The sequence below is a fragment of the Ascidiella aspersa genome, chromosome 4 (assembly GCF_963924565.1).
Source record: "Ascidiella aspersa chromosome 4, kaAscAspe10.2, whole genome shotgun sequence".
Lineage (NCBI taxonomy): Eukaryota > Metazoa > Chordata > Ascidiacea > Phlebobranchia > Ascidiidae > Ascidiella > Ascidiella aspersa.
The window spans coordinates 21,915,336-21,943,228 of record NC_139450.1 but is presented as its reverse complement, the minus strand read 5'-3'; the positions used below and the strand labels follow the sequence as shown (position 1 = coordinate 21,943,228).

The following is a 27,893-nucleotide window of genomic DNA, read 5'->3' as shown; positions in this document are numbered from 1 at the left end:
CTGGGTGGAGTCTGTTTATTCAAAAATATGTACATCGACTGGTTGACATGCTTCAAGAGTAAACAATTTAAAACATGCAAATTAAAAAAGATAGTTTAAAAACATCTATTACTTTATTCTTTGCTAGATTTATTTAAACGTTTACCATAACATACACACCAAATAGTTTGTAAAACAGATTTTAACGAAGAGCTTGTTTCAACCGAGCAGTTCATTGGTAATAAACACAGAATATCTACCAACATAAAAAGTTATAGAAAGCTAATAACGCACAAATCACAATTGATCCGAGCAAAGCAATACCAACCTAGGAACTATGTGCAGCGAAATCATACCCGTAAGCGTTTTTATATATAACACAAATTTTATTGACGCAAGTTATTTTACCAATATACCATCATTTATGTAATTTAAATAACAGGAACGGTACAAATATATTTAAAATTCTACTTCACAACTTTATAATCTGTAATCGAAAATGTATTCACGTGTTCTTAAAATTCCACATTGTCCATTCGCACCAGGACCACAAATTGTTACTACAGAGCAAATCCTCCACACTAAAATCAAAAGTGTTTTTTCTAACTCTGTTATATGCGTCTCTCTTCCCAGCGGCGGGTTTTAGCAAATTATAGGAATTCGTTATTCATGGTCCACACACACACGTTGACTTGCACAAACTGCCACTGCTCACAAGCATGAGAGGACAGAGCCAGGTAGTAAGCAGTTGCCTTAAGATTCTTCCACATTGTCAACAGCATCTGTCGTCTCCTCATCATCCTCTGCTTCATCATTACTAGCTTCCTGGCGTCGCCCGCTTCCTTTGTTGTTGTACACATAGTCGTCGCTGTTACTGGGACAGTCGCGGGCAATATGGCCGTCTTTGTGACATCTACATAAAAAATAATAAGGTAAGTACAAAACTTAGCAACTCGAACCTCCGTTTGTTTGGATGGTAAGCGATAAATATATTTTACTCCTATGAGCATCATCAGTATCTAAAAACAAAACAAAATATAAAAAATTAGGCATTTAGTTAATAAATAGTTAAACCTGCTTCTCTGCACACGTGATACACTACGCGAGCCACAATTGTTGCAACTAAATGAAAATGCAATCAGTTAAAATGATTTTTTTCTCATACAGAAAGGGGAAAATGACGCAACAAACTGATAACACAAATTAAATTGCGCCATAAAGTGGAAGTAAAAAGAGGGCAAAAATCCATTAAGTAAACAAAAAGAAATAAAAAAAGCAAATAAAAACACTATTTAACTCGGGAGTGAAATCATTTTTTTAATATAAATACTGGCATTTATAAAGTTAGGGTTAGGCCATTTGTCACAAAGTAGGTCTAAGGTTGCCAACCTTTTTTTGGCCGCGACCACCTCTTCAGTTTTCGAAAACCTACAGGCCCTCCCAATTTTGGCGTTTAAATTACAATCATAATTATTTATCGTATTTCTAGGTTTGTATTTTTATAATCTTGTTTTTCTCTGAATTGCTCGAGTGGGAAAAATGTTGTTGCAGAGACATATAAATATTGCAAAACTTTAGTCTAACAGTTCTTATTTATTTTAGACACCGGGAACGCCATTAGACTTAAACTTCGGCCAGTCATTGAAAACACTAGTTAGTATATTTGAAGTAATTAACACGACTGGTTTACTCGTAAGGCAAATGTCATTACCACATTTTTTAAAATGGCGATGGTTCTTGCTCTTTTAGTGCTAAAACTTTTGTTATGGTTTTTTGTTTGACAGTTTGTAAACGGCCTACTGTGTGACAATCTGTACAACCCCAGCTTTGGGGTCACGACCCCCCAGGTTGGGAACCAGTGGTCTAGCTCAGCGTGGTCCAACTTCTTTTCATCGCGGGCCAAAAACAATTTTTTTTTATCTTGCGGGCCAATGTTTTTAAATAGCGATTCTTAGGCTTATTGCTAGCAAATTATACATAGCCTATGGCAGTGGTTTTTAACCATTTTTCAGCCGCACCTCCTTTGGTAATTTTCCAATGCCTTTCGCCCCCCTACAAAAAGCAATTCGGAATTTTCAATTAATATATCACTTAGACAATTTGAAAATAGTAAAGCGTGTTGTTGGTCAAAAAAAATTTTTTTTTAGTTTAATTGGTTGAATTGGCGATAAACTGTAAATTCAGGAGGCTTTTCGCATTGGCCACACAACAAATTGCTCGTGCTCGACACATTGATTTAAACAGTACGTTATCTTGTTTCAAAAGATGACCAGGTTACGAACCACTGGCCTATGGCATATATACTAACTTTATGAAATGTACACCTTTGTTCAGCTACGGTAGTTATGAAATCACAAAGGATCATTTACGAAGTTTTTTTGTTAATTACAATAACAACAATTGAATTGATATTGCTAGATAGAAGCAAAGCTGACTATCAGTTCTTAACACAAAAATCAGGAATTCAACTTGCACAGCAACAGTAAGGCAAAAAAGAAAGACCACATGCTGCATAAAGTTAGTTCACAACAATTATAGCACCATTATCTCATAGAAATCGGTAATTACTGGCAAATACAATGTAACACTAATGGTTCATTAAAAATTTGTGATGCGATTCGTACTGATGCACCCCATGCATATTTTGGTGCACTGTGCACACCGGTTAAAGAGCACTGGTCTAACTGGTTAACAGGAGGTTCTCGACTAAAGTCACTTTATAACAATTAGTTATAATTGACTTAGATGCAAAATGGTCGCATAGTGAGAAGCATAATGGTATAAAAGGGCAACCGTGTGCGTGTCCCAATCTTACCACAAATAACATACATTGATGTGATATCGGAATCATTTGTTTTTCACCATTCGGATGCAGGCATATTCTTTTATTCAAAAGAAAATTTTGATTACCTACATAAATACTAACAAACCTATGAACTTTGCAATCACAGCAGAATAATTTAAACACTTTAATCATATGCCTTTTTTTAACCTTGTGTACTCATCCTTTATAGCACTAGTTAACACGATATCATGCACCATCATGCATCGCATTTATCAGTGTAAACCAACGGTTCCCAAACTGGGGTCAGCGGACCAAATGGGGTCCGTACAGCAGTTTCAGAGGGTCCGCAAGGAGAATTAGTCTTTTAAGTTTTTAAACATTAGTCTATGTTTTAAACATTATCTGTCATCTTTATTGTCTTTAGTTATGCTTTATTATTCGATCATAGCGTGTTTTATGATGTCTATTGTGACATCATAAAGCATCTATTATGCTGGACTACCTGCTATTAGCGAATCGTTCGCATTAGTTAGAACAGGGTGCTCCAAACCCAGTTTTAATTTCAGCCAAATTGATCTGGTTGATAAACCTTTTTGCGCGAAATGATAACGTCTTTGTAATTTAGCGATTGGGGAGTATGCAACATCTCTTTTACGCGAACATTCTACGCTTATAAAATGCAGTCTTCTAATTAAATTTTTTGTCAAATACGCAAATTTTTCGCGCTTTACGCACACCAGTTTTCTAAGTCTCATAACATTCAATTTTATTTCCGCACAAGTTCGACGACAGAAGCAAGTTTCTGGAGCGTATCTGTCTTTCGATATTTACTTTTGTGACGTTATCATGCCTCGACCAAACTTAAAACGTTGATCCGCTCCTGGTACGCATTTAGTCTACTTTATGTGGCCCGCAAAGAATATGCTAGAAATATTGTGGCCCGCGATGCAGTCAACCGTGGACCACCCTGAGTTAGAAGGTTGTTACATTAGAAAGGATCGTGACTGCACTAGTGTATTACAAGAAGTATGGGTCAACTGACCCTTGAAATTTTATAGGGCCGCGAAATATCAAAATAATTGCAACGGGTTCGCCAGGCAAAATTTTTAGAAAAGTTTGGGACCCGCTGGTGTAAACTATTCTTTTTATTGTTTTAAAATAATGAAAAACATTTTGCCTATTTTTTCTACATATGCCGTAAAACTCTCTGCTGATTCGATTTTGATATTATTTTTGGCAGAAATAGTTAGTCTGCTGAAAGTTGAAAGAATAGCAAACGCATTTTGATAGCTTTGTTTAAAGACTTTTTACACATGACAGGCTAACACTTATTTTTCTCCCACTTACTAATGCATAAATTCACCATGATTATTTGTTATTTATAAGACAATAACTTCAGAACTGGTTGTTGTATGAACTGTTCAAAATAGCAAGCTTTTGAAGAAATAATGATATAAAAATAATTTTGTCTTGAATAAGAAATAAATATCTAACCTGTAGCATGTAGCATCTGGACAGTTAGCCTGAATGTGATCAGTACTGCCACAAATATAACACTCCTTGGTGCCAATATCCCGTCTGGAGTATCTACTTTCACTTCCTTGCTCAAAATCTTCTGTGCAGTGACGGGCAATATGCCCCGACTTACCACATCGGTAGCATTCATTTTCTTCTGGGCAATTGCGAGCCAAATGTCCTTCTTTATGGCAGTTGTAACAAGCTATGAAAAAAATACCCAAGTGATAAATGTAACTGTGGATGTTAAAATGTTTCTGCAACAGACAAGGTTAAAAAAAATAGCTTTCAGTTAAGGTTTAAAATTTATCTCAGACTGTCAAACATAACAAAGAGCATAACTTTATCTACTAAGCTGTGCATGCATAGTGGGAAAGGGTTTACAAACAACTATAGGACAGTCGTCCGGCATCCAATTCGATTGTACAAAATGTAGAACTATCAGTCCAGATTAGGAAACAAAACATTTATTATACAAAAAAGTCATACATATCAAAACAAAGTAATTTATAGGCACCAAGCCCAAGTTAAAAATATAACTCCCATTGTTGACTGAAGTAGGTTTTGTATTGGATTTTTTACATTGTTTGACTACCGGTTATACTGAACAATAAATATTGTGTTGTACTTGACAAATTTTATCTGTTAAGCATAACTTAGTTTCCATTAATTAGGCACAATTTGTTCATTTACGCAAATTTTAACATTACAAAATTTATATGTTGGATTTCATGTGAGATGTGTAAAATATTGCTCAGAATGTTCCATGTTCACAAATTTTGTTGGAGGCCAGCACGTTTCACAATAGAACGTAAACTTTGCAACAAAAATGCATTTAAGTAAATTGTGAATCTCTGTACCTAGCATTTGACATTTAATAATAAGAAGTGAATTTATAGGGTAGTACTTGATTGCCTGAAATAACGCTTCACATATCACTGGATGAGCCCACATTTGAAGAAAGCAGTAGAAATATTTTACCAAAGTGATTTAGGCACTTACAAAAATTTGCTTGTCAAGAAAAAAATTAAAAGTTGTTTTTTACTTAAATTCGACCTCCAGTCGTCTACTGAAGCCCACATTATCACTATTTTGCAACGATTATTACATATAATACTAATGTACCCCAATTTTGCTTCACGAAAGTTTCGAAAAAGTGCCCAAATTAGTTTTATCCGAGCTTTGTACGGACAAAAAAGTGCCCAAATTTATTTTATTTGAGCTACGTACAGACAAAAAAGTGCCCAAATTTATTTTATTTGAGCTACGTACGACCAAAAAAGTGCCCAAATAAGTTTTATTCGAGCTACGTACAGACAAAAAAGTGGCCATATTAGTTTTATTTGAACTACGTACGGAACAAAAAGTGCCCAAATTAGTTTTATTCAAGCTACATTCGGAACAAAAAGTGCTCAAATTAGTTTTATTTGAGCTAGGTACGACCAACAATATGCCAAAATTAGTTTTATTTGAGCTACGAACGATCAAAAAAGTGCCAAAATTAGGTTTATCCAAGCTACGTACGGAACAAAAAAGTGCTCAAATTAGTTTTATTTTAGCTACGTACGACCAAAAAAGTGCCCAAATTAGTTTTGCTTGAGCTACGTTCGACCAAATAGGTGCCCAAATTAGTAAGCAGTTTTAAGAGACTGCAAGTGTTTCATTTCAATGCCAAAAAGTTGCAAGTCCAAAATTTGGGAAACCGCAGGAGAAAATTTTCAAAACACCTTAAAAAAAACACTGTTCTTAACTAGGGAAGGCGCTCACCCCTAAATAGAGCGTCGGCAAATTCTCAGGGCGTCGCAAGTACTGCTATAAATATTTTCTATTATGTGCAGTAATTTTTATGGTAACATGTTATGTCTGGTGTGATTTCTGCCTATATTTGGTGTCTTGTGCTTTACTTTGAAATTACACGCATGTGTAGTTTTACCCGATCCGTCAGAAATTAGTGTAGTTCTACAAGCATAAAGGTCTACGATAATTAGGGCATCGAAGGGCAGGAGAGTCTTACCTTTTTAATTGGATCTTTAGGTAAACTTCCAGATATAAATAAAAAAATATTGACTGACACTCACAAAAAACTATGAGATAGATTTAATAATACTTGACCAACCCGAACCCAAAGATAACCAGCTTTCTAACTCAAATAATGTGCGTTAATTTAATAATTATTTAAACGCTGGGAAAAAAACCAACCTCAGGTGGGCATAAGATACTTTCTCGTCAGGGTTATATATAATTTATGTTACACATTGATCCGAAAAGTGTACATTATTTGGGTTAGGGTTCTGGTTAGCGTTTGGGCTTGGCTGGCAGGTATTATTAAATTGAATCTTCTTAAGCATATTTGTTAAGTCAAATTAGTGCATTGTCCAAGACTTCAAAGTCTAAAAGTCAGACTTTTCCATCCTTTGGATTCCCTAGTTGCCGTAGACCAGTGATTCCCAAACTTTTTTTTCTCGCGTACCATGTTGAGCTTTTGTACAGTGTTCATGTACCACCTAAGTTAGGCTTACATCCGACTACAATATCACAAACTATAACTATTTTAGCATATAGATAAGAAAATGAGCATGTAGCAGTATCAAAGTTTAACAAATGTCATTCCAGGAAGACATAAAAGCCATAAATTATACAAAACACAGCAAATAGTTTTAATGCGATGGATGTGAGAGCCAGCGCACCTCCGTGTAATAGAGAAAACAGGTGTAATTGAAACTAAGATTCTCCCAAAGACGTTTAAACAACCGAGTATGAAGGCCAGATGTTTTGATGAAATTTACTAGTTTGATCACTCGGTTCAAGCATTATAACATATTTCATACAAATACACATTGTGGAAGAGCGTCTCCATTGTGTTCAATAGCTATAAACCTGTACTTTAGGTGACCCTGACTGTAATTTTGTTTAAACATGTTCCTAAATTAAAAAAAAATGTAGTTCTCTCACTATTCCTCTATTTTAGAAGAAATTAGTAGTACTGTTCAATAATAATATGATTGAAATATCAATACTACACTGCATCAGTTCATTATTATTACATACATATTAAACCAGTTAGCGTTTTATTATCTTGAACAAGATAAGTGTTACGTCATAAACATGCAATACCAAAGGTAACTAAAACGACATTACAAATTACCCAATCTGAAAGTTTTTGCAAATTTATCAGTATGCTGAAGTTAGTCGCATACCACCTGAAAGACTCTTGCGTACCACAGTTTGGGAACCACTGCTGTAGACCTTTGCTTAGAACTGCACTAATTTATGACGGATCGGGTGGTAGTTTAGTAACTGCAAAATTTGGTTCGTGATTTTATGATTGGCAAGTTTTTGAACTACTAATTTTTATTAGTTCTCGGTGTCTATAGGCTCACTTAACTCATATTAAAATCTTTTACGACGGATTTTTGCTTAGTTTGTCTGAACAAGGTGTAGTTGACAGGGATCTAAGTTTTGCACCTAGGTTAGACACCAGGCCATGGTTCTCAGTAACTGGAATTATTTGCGTTACGCGCGGATCTTTCGTTTAACAACTTTATTTTTTTCCTAATTTGGAGATATATTTTAGCTCAACGTGTCTGTGTTTAACACTCTTATGTTTAGTGTTATAGGAAAGTACTTGCATTATAAAAAACACCTCGCGTCGTAATAGCTTTAAACTTTCAAACAAAATTATTATTATCTACGATATGCTTTTATTTGCAAAAAAGAACTTTTTATGCTGTTTTTTAATGCTTAAAAGGTGAGGACTTTTTAAAGATAAAACTTTTAGGCTCATTGTTTTGGTAAAACAGTGTACAATGCAAATTACAATATACCCCGAAAAAGCAAATTTGTGTGTTGTGTCAACTAAAGGAGTAGGTTAAATTTATGTCGATATAAACAGGAAATACGCTACTACGGTCAAATTTTTTAAAATTAAAGTTATCAACTTAAGAGAAACGCGTAACCCGTTTAAAAAGTTGAAAATGCTTACTACTAAAACCGTTGCACTACGCGCGATAATTACCTTGACCATTGGGCGCACACAAACTACCAAGCGCATTTGCGTCTCAAGCAAGCGCACTTCTCCAAATAAAGAGACTCATTTTTATGTCTAGGAGAAATTAATTAAGATTATTGCAATGCCTCTCGTGCTCTTCCGCGCATATTGCTCCTCTCTCCATTGCAACGAAAAAAATCCGTCCGACGAAGCAAGCAAAAAATAATTACAGATTGTATTTAAATGCTAAAAAAACAGAAGTTCCGGACAAATCATTATTAGGATTTGAAAGTTAGGTAAATTGGCAATTTTCGTGGATATTAACCGACTAAAAATAGTGAAGACCAAAAAAAAGAAGCTCAAGCGTATCCAATTTAGGCACTTTTTTGTTGAAAATTTTGGGCACTTTGCGCTTATTTTTGGCTTGTGCACAAAATTTTGGGCACCTGCACACATGGTAAAAAATTAGCGGGAACACTGTACACACCTATCTGAAGTAAAATGAAGTTCAAGCTAAACCTAATGCGATAAATCAGGCCTGTGTGGTTAATTCTGCTGGCTTGCATATACTGTATATTGTTCTAATGAAGATACATTACAGGAAAATATCGCTGGATGTTACCACTTGGCATTAGGTATTAGTCCAATCGCTATTATTCGAAATCCCTAGAACATATATTTCTAGAAATGTTTAAACTGTCAAGCAATAATATGGCAGGTGATCTAGCCGAGTTTAATGGATACTTACTATTTTGATCAGATTCACAATTGCGAGCCATGTGACCAGCCTGGCCGCAGCGAAAACAATAATCATTTCTTCTTCTTCTGTCAACTGAATCTCCTGGTTCACCTGTATCAAATAAGTATAGTGATATTAATAGTGGGCAAAACAAACCAAAACTTTCCTTTATTGCTTTATTTAATAAAATGTATTGAACAGATATCTTTCAAGTAGACAAAGGTTTCTTAACCAATAAATTTTTGAAATGCAGAATATGTAGAAACCATACGTACTACAGTTGGCAGGAACTAATTTTGTTGTGCCATTCTCAAAAAAGTTACGAAAGCGTGAAACATGTTGTTTAGTGAGGAAAAGCCAGTGTTAGGCATATAGATTGTTTATTAATTATGTTTGCAGTTTTTACTTCAACCTGGCAAGTACTTCTATATTGAGTTTAAAAAGCAATCACAATATTATTGTTAAATAGTCGCCATTTTAGTTATATGACAGGTATATGAATATGACATTCGCATAGGGGTCATTCCATCTTTAATTTAAAGTTTTTTTAAATTTGTCCACCCATGTGCTTAGATTTTCTTTATTTTTAAACAATTAAAGAAGACCTCAGAGAAAAAATAAGATTGCAACAAATTTGAGCATTCTGTGATGAGTGGTTCCGAAGATATGACGTTTTGAAATTTTGACCACTAGGTGGAAATAGGTCGTTTTTTTGTTCCGCTTGAGTGCTTTTATCTCTCTGGAGGCTTTATTTCGCAGCAGAAGCCTGTAGAAAATTGCTATTCCCCCATTTATTGGGGTGCTGGATTAAAAAATGATGCTTAAAACACTATGTGGTTATTTATTCTATATGAAAATTGCATTGGAAGTTTTATGACTTCCGAAGACTTTTCCGAAGCTCTCTGCAGTTTTTTTCAATTTTTTTGTTGGCAAAATAATCTTTTAAAGACAACACAACATTTGGACTTTCTATAGTGGTTCTTGATATTTTACAATTAGTTATTGGTTATTAAGTTTCTAATTTAGGCCTCTCTTTATAAAATAAAAAGTGATAAATCTAAAAATGTATTGATACGCTGCCTTTTGCAACCTCTCATACAACTATTGTACAGACATAACTACAATAACACATTGGCTTAAATATTTCTATTCAACATTTTGTATAAGATTCCAGAAAAAAAAGTACTTACAATGAGACAATGTACAAAACTTCACAGATATTTTGTTATGTGTTGATCTGTATTCCATGACATACTGTGTAAATTCAAAAGCTGAAATGCAACTATGTGTAGATCTGTTGCACTTCAGCTTTTTAATTTACACAGTTTGTCATGGAATATACAGCAAACATCATCATATCAAGGCCAATTAAATGAAAGAGATAATAAGTGAACCTAATAAAATCTGAATACCAGCTATTATTCAGATGGATGTTCCCAGCATTTAGGAAATTTATAAAAACTTCATGAATCTATGCAGTCGCTCATTGGACTTTGACATCGAAACTGAATATATCTTCTTAGCTACGAATATCTCCTAGTGATGGAGTAGGTGGCCCTGTTAAAGACTTAGTCGAAAATGCTCACATTTTAATCAAATACTGTATGTTACAACGTTTTTTTATTACTGTAAAATTAGCATTGGTGGAAATAGCCAAGACTCCAGCAAAATACTTAAAGCAACATGAAAGGAGATAGCAAAAAGGTTTAACCTCGGAAATACTATTCCTGAAACGAGGTCCTATCATTAGTATATCGCTTCGGCCCCAGACAAACCAGATGACAAATACCTCAGACTCCAGCTATAGTTACACTTTTAATTTTGATGGCGTGTCTAACTTTAACACATGTCAATATGACTCTCTATGTTGGATAAGTATATGAGAACGAAATAGGTGCTTGCATAGTAATAATTTTATAACAATTAATATCTTGAATTTAAAGAAACTATATTTAGAAATAGCTAGATAGTTTACAGATAATCTAGATTCTAGAAAGTTAATCAATATATTTCTACAAAATATAAATATTATTAGGCATATTGCCACCTAAAGTTGCTTAAAGGGTCTTGCTTGATGCCTTAGACCAGTGGTTCTCAACCTGATAAGTGTCGTGGCTACCTTCCATTAGCACTAAACACTTTGGGATCCCTTTGCCCACAAATTCTAAACACATCTCTGGACATAACGCAAACCAAAACAAAATTTTTTTTATTTCCATTTATGGGTTGACTGGCTAAAAATTAAAAAACGACATGCCTGTTGCCCCTTGAAGACTTCTCAGTGCCCCCCCCCCCCCCCCCTTGGGCCCAAAGGACACAGTTGAAAAATGCTGCCTTTAATACATATATTTAAATTTTTTTCTACCTAGTTAATAAATTTTCAATTAGTGAAAATTTGAAATTTATAAAATTAATAAAAAAATGTATCTAGTTGTCATATTTATGAAAAATTAAGGCAATTCTAATCATCGAAAACTAAAACAAATATTTATCTTGTAAATTGTAGAATATTACATCTAGAATTATACCAAAACATTTAAATCTAGATGAAAATAATCTAAAATAGCAACTATGTGCTCTGGTCAAATTTATGCGGCCATCCGATCCATCTCCCTGGTTTTATCAGCTTTGATACGATGGTATTTGCTATAATTAATTGTATGACATATATACTGTGTAAATTGAAACCTCACAAGTAACAGGCAGTGGCATGACCTACACACTATTATTAAATATAGTTGACAAAATGTTTCGAAGTTTCATATTTTGTCTCATTACTTGTATGTATTTGTTTAGAACTTTATACAATATGTTGAATAGAAATATTTAAGCCAATGTGTTATTGTATGTCTGTACTATAGTTGTATGTAAAGTTGAACACATTTCAAAGTTTGGTCACTTTTTATTGTGTTATAAAGTGCTCAAGTTTGGAACTTAATAACCAATTACTAATTGTAAAATACCAAGAACCACTTTAGAAAGTCCAAATACTATGTTGTCTAAAGAATATTTTTCCAACATAAAAATTGAAAAAAAAATGCAGAGAGCTTCGGAAAAGTCTTTGGAAGTCATAAAACTTCAAATGCAATTTTCATATAGAATAAATAACCACATAGTGTTTTAAGCATCATTTTTGAATCCAGCACCCCAATAAATGGGGGAACAGCAATTTACTACAGGCTTCTGCTGCAAAATAAAGCCTCCAGAGCGATAAAAGCACTCAAGCGGAACAAAAAAACGACCTATTTCAACCTAGTGGTCAAAATTTCAAAATGTCATATCTTCGCAACCGCTCATCACAGAACGCTCAAATTTGTTGCAATCTTATTTTTTCTTTGAGATCTTTAACTGTTTTTATAAAGAAAATCTAAGAACATGGGTTCCGGCCCTTTAAATTAAGCATGGAATGACCCATAGACATAACGAGAATGTACTAGGCTGGCTGTTCCATCTAAGCCTTAAACTATATTTTTGGCTATTTTATTAAGTAAATGCCAAAAAATTTAAGTCATCACGGTAAATACCATTCTGAATCCAACGAAAGAAAGAAACCCGTTTGAAAAGTAAATTTGCTTAGTGTTTAAACCGCTGCAACAAACGCAACATTTTGCTAACTCAGTCCAAATGTTGCGTAGTTTAAACTCGGAAAATGCTTTCTGTTAAACTGCTGCAATGAACGCAATATTTCGCGACCTCTGCCAAGTAATGTGTGGTTAAACCCATTGTAAGAAGTCATTAGACTTTGGCCTCAATCAACATCACAACATTGCTGGGAAGGCTTGTTGTACGATATACGTGTATGTTTCCTGATGTAAGTATGTTTAGTATACGACCAGTGTGGTAGCAGTATTTGACGTCCAACAAAAGAAAACCTCGTTTGAAAAGTAAATCTGCTTAGTGTTCAAAATGCGACAACAAATGCGATGTTTTGTAAACTATGTCTAAACTTTGCGCGCTTGCTTGAGATGCGCGACTTTCTCTAATAGAAAGAAACAAATTTTTTTCTGTCTGGGAGCACACAAGTTTCTTTCTATTTTCCCCACTTGCTCGGCGACTCGCTTAAGAGGGTGCAAAATAAGCAGCGGTTGCTCTGTCTGTCTCCCTGAAATGAGCCACGTTGCTCTGTCTGTGTCTCCCTAAAACGCGAACATGCAGCCGACTGCCGACTCACAAACTTTTCATTTTATTATGTTTAGATTGAAAAATTTTTTTTGCGTTTTTCTGATTTTGTGCTGCACATTTGCACCTGAGTTTGCCCAAAAACAGCTCATCTACGTAACAGTTTTAGAGTAAAAAAAACAGCATCTGGAAAGGACACTGTCAGGTTTTGGCCTGCCTCAGCAACCTGGCCTTGCCTTAACAATCTGAAAACAGGGGTCCGGCGTTTCGGGTACTTCATGGGCAAATGGGGCATTCATTCTTGTTTTAGTGATAGACCTAGATTTTGTGTCGACCTAATTTTTGTTTTTAGCAAGATCTTAGTAAAACCATGCATGCGTTTTGGCTTGGATTTTTGTTAAATAATAACTAAATCAGCATCACACTTTGCCTTGTATGAATGAGCTGCAATGTTGTCTGTTGATTCTACCAATCTTGTATTAAAATCTCAATCTATAGCGCTACGGTTCAGTAGTGTAGTGTGATCACTGATCAGTATTACCATCACACTTTTCAGCTTGGACAAGTAATATGCTTGTTTGATAGTGACCACAGACACAGTGAGCTGCAAATCTATCAACAGGAATATATCACTTAAGACAAAGCATAGCAAACATTGAAAATTTAATTGTTTTCATCAGAATTTGGTCCTTTCAATTCTGCACACAGTTTCCTTAAATTGCACAGAAGAAGTTGTTTCTAAAAATGGTGGTTGCTATCCATAATCACACAGGCCTTCTTCACAAGCAAGAGTATGCTGTATCTATCATATTATTAGGAAAGTTTTACTTTCTCCTCGGGGCATCTGAAATATTTTTTTGGTCATAGACACCAACTTTCCAATAATTTCTTCTGAATATGACATCACAAAAGGAAAGTTACAGTGTTTTTATATGCAGTTGAAAAAATATGGTGCCTCTTAGTCTTAGGCATTTCTGAGAAAAGACCCCTTTAAGGTCCTATCATTTTAAATTTAACAAATAACAGTCACTGTAAGTTCCTAAACTACACTTTCGCAAGCTAGGCAATTATTTTCATAAAACGACATTCAAGGTAGTAATAAATAAGAGAAGAATAGGATCTGACCTACTTGTGATGTACCATGTTTTGGCAGTTTGGTTCGGAAAAGTTGTTACAGTGCTTGTCTGTCATTTACATGGCAATAACACGGTATGTGATTATTCCTAAAGACAATTTGGTTGCCACAAACATTCATGTTCCATTTGTTGGTCTCAGGTCTTTATGAAGCTACACATAAGTTAAATGGCTACACTCTAAACTACCAAGTGGTCTTTGATGGCTTAACAATGTATAAAATTTTGAAAAACAAATAGTGTCTAATATACATCGAAATAATTAATGTAACTTAAAAAACTTTTATTTGTTTGGAATAATTAATGTAACTGCAAAACTTTATTTGTTGAAAGTTCCAGGATAAGCATGGCGCCTTAAGTCTGAAAAGATTCCCTCAAATGCATACTAACTCGAAAACAAGATTCATGCAAAACGCGATTTTATTTTTGCGTTTAGTAGTTCATTTTATAGAAAAAAGTGTGAGATACTGGAAACAAATTCTTCATGCTGTTGTTGGCAAACGGGGACAACTTTATTTAACACATGTCTGCCTGGAAGATGCAAGGTTGGAATTTTGCACTCACCAATGCGAGTTTCAAGATGACTGTCTATGAGGATTTAAGGTACCGGTACTGTTATTGAACCAGAAAATGAGACTCAATCAGATGACAAAAACACTGGTTGGGATGGTTGGCGCTTTATTATTCCAAGTTAAGCATAAGGCGAAGTCAAACCACCAGATGATTTCATGAAATTCAATGGATATACAACAACCTCCAATATAATCAAAACTCTCTCTGACCTTGATAAAGAAACAATTGATAAAACACCTCTCAGATTAGGCCACCCTTGTCACTATCAAGCATCACATGAAGCTAATAACTAGGGATGTTCAAAGTAGAATATCAAGGTATTCTAGAATAATAGGTTTCGAATCTAGAATCACGAATCCAGAATAGCGAATCCTAGTATATTTTTATTAAATTATTTAACCTCGATTTTGTTTGGGTAATGGATTAATCTTTTTCTACCCTACAGGGCCCACAATCACAGCAATAAATCACCCAAACAATTTGCTAACATGTGTACATTATTAATAAAAAATGTTTTACATTCTTAACAACTGTCATTTAAAGCAGTTGTGTAAACTGTAATACATGTCCACTGTTCAGGTTGTTGCCAAAACTTATATTTTTGCCAATAGTGAGTACAATGCAACACTGCACACAGAACTCTTTAGCAATTCGGTACAGTTTTTAAAAGCATTGTTGGGTCTTAGTGCTTCTTTTTTGACTAATTGATCTGTTATGCAGTCAAATAATGTACTGCAAAGAATACAAAGTTACTATTGACATAACAAATACTTGACAATTTACGCTGTGCATAACTGCATAACCTCGCTGAATATTGGCCTAAAGTTGACCTTAAGTAACCATATAGCGCATTTTCTTGATGGCCAGCATGTGTTACTTTTGCAACTTAACGCATTTAGGGAAATAGCGAACTCCGCTCCTGACATTGATTGACACTTAATTATTAGACGAACGTTATCGCCAGACGCGAAGTAATTGGTCGCCCGAAAAAAAACGCTGACACTGCACTACCTTTTTATTTTTACATTATAGAGTCAAACCATGTCAAATCAACACAAAAAAGTTACTTTTTTGACATGACCTTCTCAGATTCTAACAAAAATTAAAATATATGTAAAGGACCTTTAATTGAAGATGTGTGCCAAATTTTATTCTAGTCTGTTGTGTATTTGCAAAGTTATTAAGGTTTTAAAAATATGCATATTTTCCACTCGAGGGCGCTGTTTCTGCATAAAAACAGCCATATTTTTGGATATACAAAAGCTAGATTAACATGTAATGTATCCTTTGAAAGGTAATTTTGTGCCTTAAAGGCCTAAAAAGAATCTTTTGAACATAAGTATGTGGCATAACCCCTACATGGTAAACATTAAAAAAAATGTAACCGTTAAAACGGGCACTTCTGATACTTTTATTTTACGATTTTTTTTCTTTAGGGTAAAAAGTTATATTTGTTTGGTAACTAGCAGGAAAATGGGTATGGTGTTCTTAATACAAAGTTACTATTGACATAACAAATACTTGACAATTTACGCTGTGCATAACTGCATAACCTCGCTGAATATTGGCCTAAAGTTGACCTTAAGTAACCCTATAGCGCATTTTCTTGATGGCCAGCATGTGTTACTTTTGCTACTTAACGCATTTAGGGAAATAGCGAACTCCGCTCCTGACATTGATTGACACTTAATTATTAGACGAATGTTATCGCCAGACGCGAAGTAATTGGTCGCCCGAAAAAAAACGCTGACACTGCACTACCTTTTTATTTTTACATTATAGAGTCAAACCATGTCCAATCAACACAAAAAAGTTACTTTTTTGACATGACCTTCTCAGATTCTAACAAAAATTAAAATATATGTAAAGGACCTTTAATTGAAGATGTGTGCCAAATTTTATTCTAGTCTGTTGTGTATTTGCAAAGTTATTAAGGTTTTAAAAATATGCATATTTTCCACTCGAGGGCGCTGTTTCTGCATAAAAACAGCCATATTTTTGGATATACAAAAGCTAGATTAACATGTAATGTATCCTTTGAAAGGTAATTTTGTGCCTTAAAGGCCTAAAAAGAATCTTTTGAACATAAGTATGTGGCATAACCCCTACATGGTAAACATTAAAAAAAATGTAACCGTTAAAACGGGCACTTCTGATACTTTTATTTTACGATTTTTTTTCTTTAGGGTAAAAAGTTATATTTGTTTGGTAACTAGCAGGAAAATGGGTATGGTGTTCTTCGTGACAGTTCATTTTAAAGATTACTAAAAAAATATATATATGTACAATATGTTATTGTTTAGGCCTTACAAGTCTGCAAGCCATTTTAAGTTTTTATTGTCACTAGTTTGCTGTTGAACTGCCTGCCAGCACAGCTTAAAAATGATACCTTCTTTATTCATTACTTAATAACAAAGAGTCTAATGTAATTTTTATTTTTCCTTTTAACCTTTTTTCCTTAATCTTTATAACTGTTTTTTCTTTGCAAATGCAACTTTCAGATTTGTATTACTACAAATACATAACATATTTTTTATAAATATATTGGACAAAACCCCACTAAAATGTTGATGTTTTATGAAAAAGAAGTAATTGAACAATTTTTCTGAAAAAAAAAAACCATATTATTTTTATGTCAGGAGTCATCCGATTACCCCCTGAAACTTCAAGAACAAAATCACCAATAATATTTTTTCTGGTCTAAAGCAATATTTATAACCCAATAAGTAGCATGCTATACATTCTCACCTTTCTTTTGATATATATATTACAAAAGCTTTTGTCATTTTCCAGTTAAAAGTGATCAACAAAACAATGCTAAAAGTACGCCCTCGTGTGGAATTTATGCAAAAACTTTCCTCTATCATTACTCCTACATTTCTCGACCGATCAGAAATTTGGTAAATCCCACTTTAATGACAACTACTTTATTCATGTTAAATTTGAATAAAATTGAAGGAGGTCATGTCATATGGGTGTGTTGATTTGATATGGTTTGACTCTATAGCAAGCACTATAAATTGGTCGCCGCAGCGACATGCCAACTTACCGCACGCGTTTGTACAATTAGGCACAAACAATCGGCGGTAAAACATTAAATTATATCTACTTTGAGCATCCCTACTAATAACAAAAGCTTTATCATCTGTTGCTTGATTTGCAAGATTAGATGGACTGATTCAACCAAAAAATAAATTGAGGAAACTCGTGCCATATTTCAATGCAAAGAACCAATTTGTTTAAGAACAGTATATTGTCGGATATCAATATTTTAATTGGATGGTGGGATGTGTAATGTACACAGAAAGGTTATGAATGTGTAATGTACACAGTATATTTACATTTTGGATGCAACATTTTTTAATCATTTCAAAAGTGTTTAAAAAAACTGAACTATCAGAAAATTTTTGACAAAATATAGTTGTTTTGTAAATTTAATGTGTCTCCTCTCCTTTTCGAAGGAAAGTTTCTTTTATAATAAATAGAAACACATATGTTCTGCATCTTTTTGAGCTCCTTGAGGATTTTCATCAAACCGATTAAGTATTTTTTATGCTGAGAAATATTATTGTCAGTTTACAAGCACGATGCATTTTGCGATGTGTGACTCACAAACACTGTTAAGTGCAAATTCTAATAAATTTAACTGTAAATGCTGTTGTGTCAGGCTAAATTTGAAAATTAATTGTTTTATGACGTCGAGTAAGACAGAACTTTATCCCTGAAAACTTTTATGTTCCATTAAAAAAAGTCCTGGCCCAACCATTTTGAAGGCAAACATAGAAGAAAGAAACTGATGTGAGCAAAATTTTGGGTTGGACATAAGCTTGCAAAATATATCATAGTATTCGATTAGCAAAGGTTTGAAACCAATACCGTCAGGCTTTGACAATAACATAAATAAAGACAATCAATTAAATCCTACATTTTAGGGTAGTTAAGATTTCAACAATTTTAAAAAGTTTTATTGTTTATAAATGTACTTACTGTCGCAGTCACGTGCGAAGTGACCAGTTCTTCCACAATTGTAACAATCTAAAAAAATAACAAAAATACTTATTACTTAAGAAAAAAAAGTGTAAATTCACCATTGTCTGAAATTCATTATAAAATGGCATGAATTACTTAGGGAGGGGTTGTTGGGGGTTTGGGCCTCCCCCCTTTTGTAAGTGATATTATGTTTTTTGTTCATTTGTGTCAGGGTTTAACTCACTGTCTAAATCGGCAATGTTTATATTGTAATTAGTCACGCGTCTCATTGCGAAAGCAAAATCAAACGCAAAACACAAATAGGTTTTTTTTTCAGTTTGGAATTCCCCTATTTTTTGTCTGACGTTAATTACTAATGAAGTCATAAAATAGCAATGGTTATGATGTCATAAAATAGTGATTTGTAGTGATGTCATCAATAGGAAAAAATTTATAGAAATGGCCAATGAAAGTCTAGCAAAAGTGACTTTTAGACGCAAAGCAAACATGTGCGTCGTCGACTCACCTACCAGGAACTGCTAAACCGCTAAGTGTGCAATAGTAACTTCAGGCAAAAAACTAAATCAAGACCGTGAAATGTGTGTGATTGATTTTGAGAATCATGTTTTGACTATCAACAGTGCAGTTACCCAAGTTCCTTGTTTGAGACTAATAGCTCTAAATTACCAGCGTCTTTCGCCACCTGCAATACTAGTACGCAATACCTGTGCGGACTGTGTGCCAAGTCAGCTAAAATACAAGTCCGGTTTAGAGAAAATAAGTTTTGTCCATTGCACACTAAACACGTGGTCTTAGAATATGCTTATTGGGCATACTTTTGCGGTAACTATTATCATTACATAAAAATGACGAGTGTAAAGCGTGCACGACAGTCACATTTCGACCACCTTTTAAGGGAAACTGCTTTAGTTAAAATGTGCCGTTGTTACACGAACATCAGAGATTAGCGTAGACAGCGCACAAAAAAAGGCTTGAAATAAGCTATTGTTGCCAGGCATAATATATAACAGAGTGTTGCTCTTCAAGCAGAATATATAATAGATTGACGTTTCGATGTGCTATACAGAACATCTTCATCAGGATACTGACGTTACATGTAAAACAGATTCCTTATAAATCAACAAGTAACAATTCATGCGTTTAAAAATTAAAAAACTCGCACCAACGCTCAAAAAAAGGCTTGACTTAGCGTTGTACGGACACCATACCCAACCGCCACCCCAACCCCCCTCCCTGGATACAGCACTGTCTGTACCAATACTTGATTTGAACTGTGAAAGAAAGAATAGATCTTTATACAATTTAATCATTTTAAGTTTTTTCATACATAGTTTGGTTTATTTTATCTTATCGCTCATTGCATGCAAATGGATTACATGCATGACAAGGACCAATTGATATCAAAACCAAACTGGCAAGACATGATTGGACCAAAATCTTGGTTAATATTTAATGCCCTCTTTTTGTCCATAGTTGGCCCAGCCAGCCACAACTCCTATTGCAAAAATTCAACTATTTTTTTGGATAGCTTAAGAAGCACACCACTCAAACAGCAATCAGTTAGCAAGGTTTTACACTTTTTAATATTTTTTAGCACAAAGTATCCATGGGTACCATTGCATGTTTTGTGTATAGTAAAAATACATGTATGACTCTGTATATGATCAAAAGTATAACAGCTCTATTCCAATTACAGTTTGGCTAACTTATAGATAAACGATAAAAGTTACCTCCCGCCTCCAACTATTTTTTATACATATTTATTATATATGACACCAGGCTAGCAGCAGGGGGATTCAAACTTTTCTGCATGAATCTATAATGTTTTTTTGCAATATTACTGTTGTATTGCATGTCGCCACACCTTTTACAACACGATTAACCCAATGTTTAATTTTTGCGCTTTGGGCAAGATTTTTACGTGCTTTCTGTGCAGCCTTACAAGTGTGGAGTCGATGCCCTCACAACATTCAAATTCAACAGGATAAAAATCAATATGCCAAGCAAGCAAATTGTTGTGTGACCAATGCGAAAAGCCTCTTTTTTTAGCGCTTTGTGTGATCATACACGCTACTATACTCTATGTTGTCTCACTGGTATGTAATTGACTCAATAAATGTACAAGGAAAAATGGATCAAAGTGACCTAATAATAAACATATTAGCATAGTAAGCAAATGTAACGTAAAGACGAACAAGCTGTAATACAAAGACTGGAGCTCCCTACTGCTTGAAGCACGGACAAACTAAGATTAAAGTCACGTGAGCCCAACACATAAATTAAAGCGCATGAGAGAAAGGAAAACATAGAATACTTAAACAATTTAGATAACTTAACAGCCTCAATTAACATTAAAAAAGTGATATTACCACAAATTTAGTAGTTGTTTATCCGTGGGTTTTTATTCAGTATTAGTTGTGCGTAGGGATGTTCAAAGTAGACCAAGGTATTCTAAAATCCAAAATAGCAAATCCTAGTATATTTTTATTAAATTATTTAACCTCGATTTTGTTTGGGGAAGGGATTAATCTTAATCTACCCTACAGGGCGGCCCACAATCACATAAATCGCCCAAACAATTTTCTAACATGTGTACATTATAATAAAAAAAAATCTCCCATATGTTTAACATTCTTAACAACTGTCATTTGAAGCAGTTGTGTAAACTGTAAATCTGTAATATGTCAACTGTCCAGGTTGCTGCCAAAACTTATATTTTTGCCCATAGTGAGTACAATGCAACACTGCACACAGAAGTGTTAAGCAATTCGTTCCTGTTTTTTCAAGCATTGTTGGGTCTTAGGGCTTATTTTTTACTAACCTGGGGCGGCATTATGAACAGTTCCTCGCTCGCTAAGTTACCGAGCTCGTTTTAGCGAGGGATGAGCGAGCGAGAATCTCACAAACGCATTTGGTATTACGAACGGTCCTCGCCAACACCTCGCAATAACGAGACGCATGCGCGAGAGAATGCGTCAAAATCATAAGAAAAAGGACGACTGACTCAGCAAAATTGCTGCAGAAACGTCGTTTGGCGCTTTGTTTTGGAAATTGTTAGCTGCTTTTGAATGTTAAATTTGTTATGAAACAATTTTCAAGGTAAACCGCATGAATTCAATTCCTAATTAGTCGATTATAGAAAACGGTTTTGGGAAACAACGTTTGGCGCGGGTCTACAATCCTACCACAACGCATAATATTTGGGTTAGGGTGGGTCAAGTATTAATATTAAATAATGTCTGTTACAAACGCTAACTCGCACCCTATTTAACAATTGTGGAAGGATTCTAGCGCCCAACGTTTATATATATACGTGTATGTAAAATAATTATTTTAAAACATTTTATTCATTTGTATCTATATTTAGTAAGCTAGCTTCTGTAAACATTTTGATAATAATTCCCCAGGATGCAACAATCACAGCACTAATATAAATCAAAAACAGCTCCTCTGGTAATTGTAATTGTTAACCAACGTTTCGGCAACCTATTACAGCACTAACACTGGCATTTTAAAACAGTAGTTACAACATGCTGCTGGTGTTACACCCTTCTGACTTGCACCAGTAAATTGTGCATGGAACTGAATTTACAGGCTCTCTATAAAGTTCATATTCACTTCAAAAGAAGAAAGACAATTTATATTCACTTAAAAGTGTTGAAAAACCATGTGTTACTAGTTTACCAAAAAAATAATAAAACTTGGGAGACACTGAAAAAAGCAGTCCAATTTGGACATTCCTGAACCACCGATAAGTTCTAGCAGAAGAGCAGCATGAGAACCACCTACAACTTTGTATAGATCAATACAATTTGGAAAAACACAAATAAGTCTTGAATCATCTTACTTTCAAAGAGCGAGACAATGGAATAGTCGGTTTGCAGTTTGTGCACAAATATTGTTTTCTTCAAGTTCCCAAAAATAGCTATCATACAATGTCAGCTGTGAACTTTGGTAAAAGCAAATTTCTTTGTATAAAAAGAAATGAATTGGGCTGCAGTTTAACCATTTATATTTGGTAATATAATTTACAATTGTATTGCCTAAATATTTTGCTGTGTGAAATTTTTGGGCTTGCCAAAATAATGCTTTAGCATAACTTATTTCGTTCAACTAAAAGTATATTATTTTCTCTTTTTATATTCTCTTATATACCATGTTTTTGTGACTAAAAAATACTTTATAAGCTTATATACAACAGCATATTTTTTAAACAATAGTAAATTGTGTTTGTGATTCTAATTGCACTTCTGGCTTAAGGGTTTCTTTGGATTATTTAATACAAAACTATTTTGTTCCTAAAATAACATAAGTTTTATAAAGTTTATCTTCACTTTTGAAGCTCTTGTTTATTGTATAATGAATGAATCATGACAGATGCTGGACCACTGGTACACCATGGTATTATAATACCTCATACAAAAATACTCTTTTGATGCAAAATATACATGCATGAATATCAATTGCTAAAAATTACCTATCTGTTAAAAAAAAAAATGTTCACATTTTTGCATTAGTTGATTAGTACTGTGAATATATGTGTTTAATAAACTGACTCAAAAGCACCAATAAAATGAGTCATGGCATAAATATGCTGCTTTTGTAAATTCCTAATTGGTTGAATAAAAAAACGTTTAAAGTGAAGTTGGTTTAAATCAGTGTGTAGCGTAGACGCCGACTTTTTTGACAGGTGTGCGAAAATTTGTGCCAAGTATGACATCACAAAATGTCCACTAAAAATATAAGTTTACATGCAGAGTGGTAAAAGAGTTAAAATGTATTTTAAGGTCAATAAAATTCACTAACTGCCGGAATATGTGTAAAATAGTAACTCAAGTTGTAGGCATCAACAAAAATTTAAGAAATAGTTATCATTGATTTTTTTTTAGGGGGGGGGGAGGGTGGCGTAGAAGTCTTCACTGGGAATGCTATTGGCGCCGTAAGCACCCCAAACTTCATATTGTGTAGGTAGGAGATCGCCTAAATCCATATTTCACGCCGTTTTGGTGAGAAATTCACAAATTATTTATGAATCTTTATGACATCCATTAGTTGTCGGCATTATTATAAACGTTTAATGATAAAAAAAATGATTTTTTTAACAGCATAAGGTTTTTAGAACACAAATTAGGCGTTATCGAGTGGTCTGAGCCGCTCGTTAGTTAGCGAGGAGTATAGCGAGATTTTGGTAACGAGAAGTGGGTTCGTAATACCAAAAGTCGACTTAGCGAGCTCGTGCGTCGTTAGCGAGCTCGCTCAACTTAGCGAGGTGTGTTCATAATGCAGCCCCTGATCTGTTATGCAGTCAAATAATGTACTGCAAAGAATACAAAGTTACAATTGACTTAATGAATTCTTGACAATTACACTGCGCATAACTGCATAACCTTGCTGAATATTGGCCTAAAGTTGACCTTAAGTAACCCAATATCGCATTTTGTGGACGGCCAGCACGTTTTACAACGTAATTATATGGGCCGAAAATTTATTTTCGGGACATATCTTGTTTTTGCCGTTATTATATGGGCCGAAAATTTATTTTCGGGACATATCTTGTTTTTGCCGTTATTATATGGGCCGAAAATTTATTTTCGGGACATATCTTGTTTTTGCCGTTATTCTTTTTTTTTTTTTGCAAAATACGATTTTTCCAATATTCTCCAAATCGTATTTCATTGTATTGTCGCGGTAATACACAAAGAGGTAAGGCCGTGAATAGAGTTTCACCCACCTTACAATTAACGGAGGGAAGCATTGCGAGTAGAGATGTTCAAAGCAGAATATCGGCGACTCATTTATAATGCTTGCTTTCAATGCGGCGTTAGTTTTTTTTCGGGCGACCAATTACTTCGCGATAATCTTCGCCTAATAATTAAGTGTCAATAGGGTGTATTTACCGCCGCAAGTTTAAATGCGAAATCTTAAGGCAGTCTACGCCTCTCTGTTAGCACCTGTCGTGCATCTTGCTCCAACCAGCATACTACCAACATCAGGCCTAAACATCTAGCAAAACTTTCGATTTAATAGTTTGCGTATTGAGAACATAATAGTGTTTTTCATATTGTTTAAAACTACAGATTTAAAGCCTGTTTTAACAGTGATTGCTCGGCCCAAGCCATGGTAAAAAATTAACGAGTAAAAGTTTGCAAAAGTATAGCAAACCATAGGCGTTAAACCATTTTTAGTCTTTAAGAGAATAATAATATTTGCTTTTCAAACACGTAAGCTGGTCAAAATTTAATAAAATGACCATACGCATTATCTAAGTAAATTCTATTTATCAAATATATGTTTCGATCATTCCCCAAGTACTACGCCATATTTGAACCCCTTTCGCATCAAAGTGGGGAAGTTTTCGGCCCATATCTGTTTTTGCTTGCAGAAACAAGTTAAGGAAAATAAAAAACAAAATATGAAATATATAATATAAAATACACAATACAAAACACAAAATATTAAAAAATAAAAAGTATAAAATAAAATATAAAAAATAAAAATTTAAAAATGAATGTGAAAAAATACATTGAAAAAAATAAAAATTGAAAATAAACACTAAGCCCTGAAAATATACCCACTGACAAAATATACAACAACCGCACCCCCGTCTAGTGTTACTTTTGCAACTTAACGCATTTAGGGAAATTGCGAACTCCAGACCAGACATTACATGTTGATCACTCGCCCAATAACGCTTGATTGACACTTAATTATTAGACGCGGTATTTGGTCGCCCGAAAAAACGCTGACACTGCATTACCAGGTTAAATTTAAAGCAAGCACTGTAAATTGGTCGCCGCAGCGACAGGCCAACTTACCACACGTGTTTGTGCAATTAGGCGCAACAATCGGCGGTAAAACATTAATTTATATCGGTTCCAATTACCCGAAATAAACGGCCGAATTGGATTTGAATCCAAATGGGATTCAAAAGGATTTGATATTCTACTTTGAACATCTCTAGTTGTGTAATGTACTTGTACCTCTCTATTTTTTGAGGTTTATACCGTTTCCATGTTAATGTGTTACTTTCTTTGGCCTTTTCACTGACTGCTTGTCATTGGATTTTCTTATCTACCGTTTATGTTAAGTCACTGATTCACATACCTCTTCCCTGTGGGCCGTGTTTTCATTAGTGCCTTTCAGCGGATGCTTCACATATTATCCTTTTCATTCGTTTTTACTTAAGTGGTTAAACTCAGCTTGTCCATGTTAAAATGCCGTTGTTACCCCAACGTTGGATAGCGCAGGCAGCCAACAACGAAGAACATTAGCTGCCTAACTCAACGTTTTTAGCAAGAAAAAAAGAAAGAAGATTTGTCTTAGCGTTGTCAATTGTTGAATTGAACGAATAACGAAAGAGAAAAAACATCCGAAGAAACAAAAGAAAATCATTGCCACCTTAGACAGTTTGTAAACCTTGACAAAAACAAACAAAAAACGATAATATCATTTACAAAAAGGGAGGGCCGACCCCCCTGAATACGCCAGTGATGATCAGCAACCCAAATAACCTACAGGCTCTCGGGGTAGGTGTGAACACCCCTAGCGGGTACGGGAGGAGGCCAAATAAATTTTACGTTTGTTATTTTAGACGCTGAAAACATCGATTATTAGGAGCTTACGGGTTTTAAACATAGGAGCTTATGTTTAAAATTGTATGTTTGACGCTAGAAACATGCAGCACCTCATTGACACATTCAAGTCACATAACTTCAATTGCGCGCGACAAACTATGGAATTGTGGTGCAAGAGCAGCCTTTGTGACGTATCTATCACAAACTGTTGCACTTCGTTGTCGACAAAATTAAGGATGTTTATCAACAAATTTGGTGATTTGTAGATTGATTTCTACAATTGTATAAAGCATGCAATGACTCTGCCTGTTACAAGTACAACGGCCGAGCGCTCCTTTTCGAGATTGAGGCTAATAAAAAGTTCAATAGAGCGACCTGCGGCAAGGAGCGCTTGACCGGCTTAACGCTATGAAGGTACACCAGGATATTAACTACTCCGTGGATGATGGGAGTTTCATGTAAAAATCGAGAAGAATAAATTAATTTTGTTTAAAATGCACATTGTTGTAGCTGAAAAACCTGTTTTCTTCTACGTCGTTAAGAAGTCTGTTTGTTTTACTAATATATTTGTAAGTGATGCCTCTTAAACCAGGCAAGAAGCAAACATAATTAGCAGTAGCACATATATCTTTGTGACTGTAAAAAATAGAATGTTGCTTTCAGACCTACTGAACGTCATTGATTGATCCGCAAAAAATTATGTTTAACTTCAACAACTGAAGGCCAGTTACTTGTTTAATCACTTATGATTTCCATTTGTTTATTCAGGTGTGTAAATAAACACACTGATTTGTCGATAAAAAAACTATGTATACAGACAGGAATCTTACGGTGTGTTAATTTATTAAAAACAAGGTGTTACACCCAAAATTCCTGTGCTACGTGCTGCCATTATTGGCAAGTGTTATTTTGTTTGGGCGAATGATTGGTAGTCACTCGCCCAACAGACAAGTGTAAATTTTATTGTACTGCAAACCATGAAATACCTTTAGGTTGATTACAACAAAAAACTTTGTTGTCGTTTATGACCTGATAAACAAATAATTATCATGTAAACCTGATTTAAACTTAAATAATGTGTGCACTCCAATGCAACATTTTGGTAACAAAATTGTATTGCACAACCCTGCTAAAATTCTGTACTAATTCTTCTAAGTAAATTGGTTTTAGTCCCATTTATATTAACTTATAAAAATCTTGTAAAAATACAGAATTTGTTTTAGGCAATAAGAGAATTAGGCTACCTGTATTTCGAGATCTAAATCCATATCCACCTCTGCCACGTCCTCTACCTCTACCCCTTCCGCGACCACGATAACCTCCTCTACCACGAAACGAATAGAAGTCCCGGTCTTCATTCTCTGGGCAGTCCCTAGCCCAATGTCCTAGTGCATCGCAAATGAAGCAATGATCATCTTCTTTGGTAAATTCCTTGTGTTTACGATTATCTGTTTGTTCGACCACATATATTCTTCCAGGCATTTGTTTACGATAATCT

The 27,893-nt window shown here is 34.6% G+C and overlaps 1 protein-coding gene across 1 annotated transcript; it reads right to left on the bottom strand.

Moving 5' to 3' along the window:
* LOC146148662 (uncharacterized) lies at positions 1 to 27,893 on the bottom strand. The gene is made up of 5 exons (XM_083387155.1): positions 27,640 to 27,893; positions 18,819 to 18,866; positions 9,016 to 9,117; positions 4,259 to 4,484; positions 1 to 892 (listed from the first exon to the last, which is right to left on the bottom strand). Exons 1-5 carry the CDS (start codon positions 27,751 to 27,753, stop codon positions 630 to 632), a joined length of 753 nt encoding a protein of 250 aa, XP_083243281.1. The 5' UTR covers positions 27,754 to 27,893; the 3' UTR covers positions 1 to 629.